General features: G+C 47.2%; 1 protein-coding gene across 1 annotated transcript in view; it reads right to left on the reverse strand.

The window, feature by feature from the left end:
* Positions 1-7,838: 7,838 nt before the first annotated feature.
* The window catches only part of LOC148130300 (acrosin-like), a 6,035-nt gene continuing 4,229 nt past the window's right edge, over positions 7,839-9,644 (reverse strand). Inside the window, exons 4-5 of the mRNA XM_087969170.1 lie at positions 8,508-8,705; positions 7,839-8,120 (exon numbers count right to left, since the gene is read on the reverse strand). Of these exons, the coding sequence (XP_087825296.1) occupies positions 7,839-8,120; positions 8,508-8,705 (480 nt within the window). The remainder of the gene's footprint in view (positions 8,121-8,507; positions 8,706-9,644) is intronic.

Consider the following 9,644-nt stretch of genomic DNA (forward strand, 5'->3'; position numbering starts at 1 on the left):
TGTGTTGAACAGCTTTCCAACATCTCAGGCCTGGAAGGACCCAAAAGTCCCACCAGAGTAGAAAACAGCTTCTCAAGTTGTGTTGTGACTAGAGACTCCTTCTTGATGGACATGCTGGAGGACTCACTTGAGACATCGGTCACTCCCCACCCGCTGACGTAGCAGCGGGTCAGCGATGAAATCTCTACATTCATGTCCGGCAGGCAGGCAGGTTGGATGTAGTCACTGCAGTTGATTGGGTGGCTTAGCTCCATCAAGGCCACGTCGTTGAAGTAGGTGGAACTTCTGTAATGCTGATGCTCCACCAGGTTCTTGATGGTGCGTTCCTGGACATCCGGACCAGGCCGAGAAAGCTGAGCGGCACCAAAAACCAGCTTCCAGTGTTCTAGGTATCTGGAGCAGAGAAGGAGAAGGGAGGCGGTGACCACTGTGCATGGAAAACCGCCCCATCCCGCCCCCCCCCCCACAAAAAAAATGTGTGATTAAACTAAAACTAAGAAAGGCTCACAGGGAGGTGGTTCGTGGACTTTATGACAAGGAGTTAGGATTCAAAAGAAGTAGCTGAATCTGTGTGTGTTTTCGGCTTCTGGGAAGGTGCTCAGGCCACCAGTCTGTCCACTTAGAGTAGATTTGATCCTACAGCCCTATGAACTATTCAATCAGAATAGAGTTGGAAGGGACCTTGGAGGTCTTCTAGTCCAACCCCCTGCTCAAGCAGGAGATCCTACACCATTCCGGACAAGTGGCTGTCCGGTCTCTTCTTAAAAGCCACCAGTGATGGCGCATCACTGGATGGTATAGTGGCACTAGAATTCACTTATACCTGGTGATTGGCAGTATTCTAGTATTTGAGGGGCTGCTAGAAAGAAGAGGGGGGTCAACCTATTCTCCAAAGCACCTGAAGGCAGGAGAAGAAACAATGGATGGAAACTAATCAAGGAGAAAAGCAACCTGGAATTCAGGAGAAAATTCCTGACCGTGGGAACAATTAATCTGTGGAACTGCTTGCCACCAGAAGTGGGAGCTTCATCACTGGAGGTTTTTAAGAAGAGACTGGACAGCCACTTGTCTGAAACTGTATAGGGTCTCCTGCTTCAGTAGGGGGTTGGACTAGACGACCTCCAAGGTCCCTTCCAGATCTATTCTGAACTCCAATTTTATTTGTCCCAAAGTCACTCAGTTGGTGTTCATGCCTAAGGCAGGACTGGAACTCAGTCTTCCACTTTCTAGCCTGGTGCTTCTACCACTAGATCAAACTCTCTCTTATTTCTCAGGTTGGGGGAAAAAATGCTATAGTTTTCTTCTGGGAGGTGAGCATGATGAAGCTGCCTGCAATCTTGTGTCTGAAAACAATTAAGAAAGGATGGTGGAAAATTCCCAGCTCGCTCTGTTCAGGTGTCATGTGTGTAATCTACACATGTAAAGGATAGTGTAGAAATGCAGGAAACCTGCAAACGAGTGTGTGCAAAGAAAAGCAACCAAGTTGATTAAGAGGCTAGGGGCTAAACCAGGGGTCCCCAAAAGTGGCAACTTTAAGACTTGTGGACTTCAACTCCACCAATGTTGGCTGGGGAATTCTGGGAGTTGAAGTCCACAAGTCTTAAAGTTGCCACGTTTGGAGACCTCTGGGCTAAACTGTGCAATGAACCGCTGCAGGAGCCCAGATTTGAGTGTTTGGTATGCAGAAAGAGGTTCAGGATGGATTTTTCTGATGGTTATTTGCATAGATGCTTTAGTCTGGCAAGATTCTGGTCTATGGGCAAACAGCAATAGAGAAACTATTCTGAGCAACTCTTCGTGCCATTCTTGATTCCTTGTGCCTGACTATCTCTATCTGCAAACCTAACTGGACACCCCTGACCCAGCCAGGTGGGACAGGAGGCTCTTCCTTCCCCCTCACCTTTTGTTGAGGAAGCAGTGGGCTGCTGTGATGACCCAGCGAGGGCTGATGAGAGACCCTCCACAGGTGTGCCTGAAGCCAGTCATGGTGGGTATCTGGATGCTGACAATCCAAGGCCACGTTCCTGGGAGCGTATCGATGCCACCCACGATCCGCAGGTTGCTACTGTGACTGGAGGCCAGAGGACGGCGGCCACAGATATCGCTAGGGAAGAGAGAAAGGTCAGTTCGATGTGGTGCAGGAATGTCTGTGAGAAGAGGGCTGAAAAGGTCAAGAATAACAGAGATGGAAGGGACCTTGGAGGTCTTCTAGTCCAACCCACTGTTCAAGCAGGAAGCCCCATAGCGTTTCAGACAAATGGTTGTCCAATCTCTTCCTGAAAATCTGCAGCATTGGGGCATTCACAACTTCTGTTCCAATGGTTAATTGTTCCCACTGCCAGGAAATTCCTCCTTAATTCCAGGTTGCTTCTCTCTGGTTAGTTTCGACCCATTGCTTCTTGTCCTTCTCCTTCATGTGCTTTGGAGAATAAGTTGACTCCTTCCTCTCTGCAATAGCCTCTTAGATAATTGGAACAAGGCCCCACTGTAGACCCTATTAATGCAATGGAGGCCCAGGGTGGCCAGGAGACCGACGAAGGAGGCTTAAAGCAATGTCTGCCATCCTACAGAGTCATACTCATCGATGGCCACATTGGCATTAAGCAGTTGATAACCCTGAAAGGAGAAATCTGCAACTGGGAACGAGTAACACACTCAAAACCAAAGCACAATCAATGCAACGCATTGAAGCCTCATCGTGAATGAATTCTTAGGAGGCTGGTACTATACTCTAAGCCAGAATGTTACTAGACAAACTTGGCATGTTGTCCAAATGCATCCATTTGGCTTGTTGTCAATTCAATCATGTTGACCATGCTCGTCAGCTGAGCATCATCACAGTTTGCTATGGATGCTGGAGATGGCATGGATGCTGCCTTGAAACCCCACAGGAAGGAGGAGACATGAAACTTTCCACCACAGGAACCCAATAAACACATAAGACCAAGAACAGGGCAGAGTTCTCCATCACAAAGGTTCAAGGGAAACTGTATGGCATTCATCCGCCTGACAGCAATGGCTGATGGGGACACTGCTCAAAGACAGCCATTGTTCCTCCTTCTACTTATGGCCAAGCTAGTCCTATGTAGGTTCCAGGGTGTTGTGGCCTGCCAGAAGCCAGCAAACCTGGCAGCAGACTCAGACAGTGAGGTTGGGGAGGAACATGGGCCAGTCCTGGAGGCTGAGGAAGGCTCGGATAAGGGCTCTGCATTAAAGGCAGAGATGGGGCCATGCCAGGGCCGTCCGACAGTTATCAGTTGCCTTCGGAGTTGGAGATCAGTGGGGCAGAAGAACAGCTGGAGCCTGTTCCCAGTGTGCGCATGTGCAGAGCTGCCAGGAGAAGGGAACAGTTAAGAAACAAGGGTCAACTCAGGAGTAAAGACACAGGTGGACAGTGAATGGCCCCTCCCATAGGGAATAAAGAGGAGCCAAAGGGGAGTGGAGGTTGCAGGAGACAATTAGTTCGTTTAATTAGTGTGAAGATCTGTTTGTGACTCTCAGAGACTCCTTGCCAAGTATTTTCTTGTACACTGTTGCACTTGGAAGCTATCGGCCTGGCATCTCTCCAAGCCTGATAAGGTGGTTGGAATTAACCTTTGAAAGACCGTTTGCCGGGACTTTGCTGGATGTGAATGAGAGGAATTCACATTAGCCTAATTAAAAGGGGTTTTGTTGGGACGAAGAGTCTGATTTTGTGAAGCCTAGATCAGAACACAGGGAAGGTGGACAGGAATTGAAGCCTGGGTGACTGCAGCAACCTGCCTTCCATGCACAGGGTGGACATCTGTTGTAAGGGAGGTCTGAAGCTCCCGGGGTTTCCTCTGTGGGCCCAAGTGCTGCAGGGTGATGGATCTGGAGACATTCAGTAGGCATGACCAGAAAAGCCACACCTGCTGAGGAACAAGCATCGTAGAGCATTACGACCACTTCCTCTGAGCAACCCCTGGATTTGACACGACTCACCCACATCTGTTATCGTACGCATGTGTGGACCATAACAGAAAAAGGACCAAAATACGAAGAGGTAACTGCTTCATCCTACATGTCTCAAGAAGTGCTCCGTTCCATCTTGGGCTTACGACATTCCTCATGACGTCACAAACCACAGACCGCTCGCCTTCTTCCAATCAGCACGCAGCCAATATGACATCACGCCGGTTCTCTGCTTCCTTTCCAGAGGAGAGCCCTCAGTGACAGTTCTCCAAGGGGCTGGCCTGGAGCCTGGTTGCTTAGCAGCTAAGGTTGACAGGCAGCAGGCAGACTCGTTTGATTTTCCTGCCACGGATTTGGTGGTCAGAAGGATATTTTCAGTCAGATTCCAAACTCACATCATGAATCAACAAGAGAAAATTGAGTGGGTTGGACTCTCTTAGCACCCAGTAGGAGTGGGTGAACAGTGATCATCAGAGGCCCAATACTTACAGATACAGATTACAGAGTTGGAAGGGATCTTGTAGGTCATCTCGTCCAACCCCCCACCCAAACAGGAGACCCCACACCATTTCTGAAAGATGGCAGTCCAGTCTCTTCTTGGAAGCCTCCAGGGATGAAGCTCCCACAACTTCCGAGGGCAACTTCTGTTCCATTGGTTGATCGTTCTCACTGTCAAAAAAATTCTCCTTATTTCCAGGTTGAATCTCTCCTTGATCAGTTTCCATCCATTATTCCTTGTCTGGCCTTCAGGGGCTTTGGAGAATAGCTTGACCCCCTTCCTCCTCTCTGTGGCAGCCCCTCAAATATTGGAAGGCTGCTCTCCTGTCTCCCCTGGTCTTTCTCTTCACTAAACTAGCCGTGTCCAATTCCTGAAACCGTTCTTCATATGTCTTAGCCTCCAGTCCTCTAATCATCCTGGTTGCTCTTTACACTCTTTCTAGAGTCTCAAAATATTTTGTATAATGTGGTGACCAAAACTGGATGCAGTAGATGTGGCCTTACTAGGGCTTTATAGAGTGGTATTAGTACCACCTTTGATCTTGATTGTAAATGGGGGAATAGAAGAGAACTCATCAAATTTGCAGATGACACTAAGGTGGCAGGAGTAGCTGACACCCCTGAAAACAAGTTCAGGATCCAAAAGGATCTTGAGACTTGAACAATGACCCCTATCCAACAAAATGAAATTTAATGTGGAGAAAAGCAAGGTTTTACACTTAAGCAGGAAAAACCAAAGATAGAAGAAGTCCAGTTTAGGCAAAATCTGGCTCAAAAACATCAACGGTGACAGGGACCTTGGAGTCCTAGAGGATGATCCTTTAAACATGAGGCAGCCGTGTGCAGCAGCAGCCAAAAAAGCGAATACAGTCCTTGGTTGTGTAAACAAAGGCATAGAATCAAAATCACGTGAAGTCTTAGTACCCCTTTATAAATCCTTAGTAAGGCCTCACCTGGAATACTGCATCCAGTTTTGGTCACCACATTACAAAAAAAGATGTTGTCTTTGGAAAAAGTGCAGAGAAGAGCAACAAGGATAATTATGGGGCTGGAGATGAAAACATATGAAGAACAGTTGCAAGAATCGGGCATGGCCAGTCTAGGGAAGAGAAGGACCAAGGGAGACAGGATAGTGTTGTCCCCAGTTCGGGTCTGAGCCCGGTGCCGAAGTCAATGATGGACGCCAGACACGAGGTGCAGGTTTTGCTGATTGCTTTTTATTGGAGTCCTCCAAGGAAAAGGGGCTCCTGGTCAAAATGCCAAGAGCCCAGAACAAAGGATAGAGCAAGTTTTATACATTTTCTCTAAGGGAGAAGGTGGGACAAAGCGAGATAATAAGAAATATCATCGAAAAAACATTTCAGTAATAATTCTACAATTGGTGCTATTGGTCTCTAGCTGTCCCTATTCCTAAGTCTTGGCTAATGAAATCCCTACACATTTGATTTGCTCCAGGCCTAGGTTTTAGCTGAGGTCTGCAAGTTGTCAAACTCGTGTTAACTTTCATCTGCTCTTTAATTAGCCAGGATTGTTACAAGATTTACGCATGCATATCTCCTGTGGATAAGCATTCTTAGTTCTTGCCAGGCAGACTCCACAATGACAGGCCTCCTGATTTATTTTCAAGTGTGTGCCATGAAGTGGCTTTATTTTAGCAGACAGCCCATCAATAACAGTATTCCAATATTTGAGGGGCTGCCCCAAAGAGGAGGGGGTCAACTTGAACCTGAAGGGAGAGCAAGAAGCAACGGATGGAAACTCAGCAAAGAAAGAAGCAAATGCGAATTGAGGGGACTTCCTAACAGTGAAGACAATTAACCAGTGGAACAGCTTGCCACTGGAAGTTGTGAGTACTCCATCGGTGGAGGTTTTTAAGAAGAAACTGGGTAGCCATTTGTCTGAAATAGTATAGGGTCTCCTGCTTGAGCAGAGGGCTAGACTAGAAGACCTCCAAGGTCCCTCCCAATTCTGTTATTTTGTACAATAACTCTGTGAGGTGGATTGGGCTGGGAAAGAAGGACCGGCCCAAGTCAGACAGTGACTTCTGTGCCTGAAGTCTTGAATGTACAGTAGATTTCACACTTCTGCAAGCATTTTGGCCCCTAGTGAAACTGGCTGTTACAGCCATGGGAGGGGTATGTTTATATATGATTCTCAACAGAGTTTTCTATTTTGTCAGCTAGCTCAAATGGCCCAGCTTTCTGCCAGGCTAACAGCAATTCACTCGGGGGAAAGACACCACGTTGGTTCCTTCTTGTTTTTCTTTTTTCAGTGGTATTGTGGTGGACTGGGCTTTTATAATCAGAGTTTCCCAAGCTTCTTGTGTTGTTCTCCCCTTTAAGATTTTCATCTGTGGAATTCTTTCCAAGTTCTCTCTACGTTTGTAGAAGTCAGCTCTTTTAAAGTCTGAGACACTGGCTCGATTATGTTCTGTTGGGTTATGTCTGCGTGATATTGAATTCCAATACAACATGGTTGTGCTCCCCCAAAGTTCCTGCAACTTCAACCCCTTTTATCTTTTCATCTCTGCTTTATTGGAATTAAGTCCAGTATAGCTGACCGTCTAGTTCTCTCGTCTACCTTTTGGATGACAAAATTGTCAGCTAGGCTCATAGGTCAGCTTGCTCAGTCTTCCACTTGATGCAGTGTTTGTCCCAGTTGATGTAGTTAAATTCCCTCGTTACTACTGCGGTGTGTTTCCTGCATATAGATGAAAAAGTTCATCTATTTCTTCTGCATGGCTGGGTGGCCTGTAATATACACCTAAAAAGTAAAGGTGAAGGTTCCCCTTGCACATCCTGGCCCTAGGGGGCGATGCTCATCTCCATTACAAAGCCAAAGAGCCAGTGCTGTCCGAAGACGTCTCCGTGGTCATATGGCTGGCATGACTAAATGCGGAAGGCGCATGGAACACTGTTCCCTTCCCACCAAAGGGGTCCCTATTTTTCTACTTGCATTGTTTTACTTGCTTTTGAACTGCTAGGTTGGCAGAAGCTGGGACAAGGAATGGGAGCTCACTCCGTGACGCGGCGCTAGGGATTCGAACCACCGAACTGCCGACCTCTCTGATCGACAAGCTCAGCATCTTAGCCACTGAGCCACCGCATCCCTTATAATATACACCTAGGGCGATGTTATTCTTTGACACTGCCATAGTACATATTTTAACACAACCACCAAAATTCTTGCCAGTGCTAAAGCAGCTGACACCAACACAAGCAAAAGCAACGCAAGTCTTGTACATTTTTACAAAAATTTATTTGAAGTACATGCATTTTAATCACCTGTTACGTTCATTGGATCACTTGAGGAGTTGCATTGCACAGAATACTTTATCTGCGTAAGGGAAGACCCCTTAAGCAAATAAAGTGGGCCCCTGACCAGCAACAGTTGGGTCTGGGGTTGGTTCAAGAGCGAGGGTGGCGTCTGAAAGGCCAGTCCTTGGGCCAGTTTGAACTCCCACTGTAGCCATAGTAGCTGCCCAGCGTGATGGTCTTGGTGGGTCGTTTGGGCTTGCGAGGTGGGACTTGGGGCTGAGGAGCTTTGGTGGTGGTGGGAGTTGTGGTGGTTGTACTACTTTCAGTGGTGGATTCAGTGGTGGCTTCAATGGTGGCTTCAATGATTTCTTCAGGAGTGACTTCAATGATGTCTTCAATGATTTCTTCAGTGCTGTCTTCGGGGTTGGCTTCCTCAGGGGCCTCAGTAGTGGTTTCAGTAGTAGTAGTAGTAGTAGTAGTAGTAGTAGTAGTAGTAGTAGTAGAAGTAGTAGTAGTAGTAGTAGTAGTAGTAGTAGTAGAAGTAGTAGTAGTAGCAGCAGCAGTGGTTGTTGAAGTGGTCATCAAAGAACGAGTAGGTTTTTTTTCGGTTTGTAAGTAAGTCCACGGGTTTCGCAGTAATCTGGTGGGTTCTGGTGGAAGGGATGTTGTCTCTGTTTTGGAAGTTGGCTGGGTTTGGAAAGGCATTTCCAGATTCCTTGGAGTTTGTTCGGGGGCAGGTGGGCTTGTTTCTTCTGTGGACATTGTTGATTTAGGTGTCGATGGAGTAGATGTGGTTGATGATGTTGTCCCTGGGAGCACCTGTGGCACAGGGGTGACCTCTTCATGGGTGGTCTTTTCTTTTGTGTAGCCTAGGATCCAGTCATAGAAGTTCTGGGTAGAAGTGTAGACTCCGGGCTTCTGGGCCCTGGCACAGCCCAGCCCCCAAGCGGTCACCCCCACAATCCAGTAGCGTTCAGACCGGTTTTCCCTACACAGCAGAGGCCCTCCGCTGTCGCCCTACAGTAGGAAGAAAGATAAACTATGAAGGGAGCAACCAGGAGGAGAAGTGAGGAACAAAGAACTTGCTGGTTGGAAGGGAGAACATAGAATAACCAAGTTGGAAGGGACTTTGCAGGTCTTCTAGTCCAGGGGTCGCCAAACGTTTGGACCTCAGAGACCACCGAACTCATAATTTTAAATCCCGTGGACCACTAATATGAATCCAACATGTTGCTCACTGAAGCGCCTAGACTCCCACTGATGGGATGGGGTCCTTCAGGCACTTAGCTTGGCTGCCTGAACCTTAAATACTCAAAGAGTCATTTGGACCCGTTTCCCACAGAAAACAAAACACCGGGATCTCTCATCTCTCTCTCTCTTTCCCTCCCCCTTTCTCTTTCTACCTTCCTCTTTCTCTCTCTCTTTCTCCCTTTCTCCCTCTTTCTCTCTCTTCCCCCCCACCCCCGTCACTCCTGTTGCAGACATGGGTGTGCTGTGGCCCATCAAAATTTTCTCACGGACCACCAGTGGGCCACAGTAATATTCCAGATAAAAGCCTGCCGAGACTCTTTTTGAAAGCCTCCAGTGATGGAGCCCCCAGATGTCCTGGAGGGAAGCCATTCCACCGGTTGGTTGGCCTTGTGTATATGGCCAATCAACCAATATGGCTTTGGGTAGACCATAAATCAAGTTCATCCCCTGAAAACCATATTGTTTGCCGATGGAAGAAAATATTTGTAGCCCAGGGTTGAACTGTGAATTTTTTTTCCTTTTAAAAAACAAACAAACACCTACATGTATTTGCATTATTTGTAAGCTACCCCCAGCAGTTATACCTCTGGATGAATACCAAGGCAGAACATGAAAATCATACAGCATGTGATTTTTATAACATTGTCATAAACATGAAAACAACACCTAAATCTAAGGTGAGTGCTCAGAATCAATCAGAATAAC

Source organism: Notechis scutatus, chromosome 6 (genome assembly GCF_049901735.1).
Source record: "Notechis scutatus isolate UNSWTSFEM ecotype Mainland chromosome 6, rNotScu1.2, whole genome shotgun sequence".
Taxonomy (NCBI): Eukaryota; Metazoa; Chordata; class Lepidosauria; order Squamata; family Elapidae; genus Notechis; species Notechis scutatus.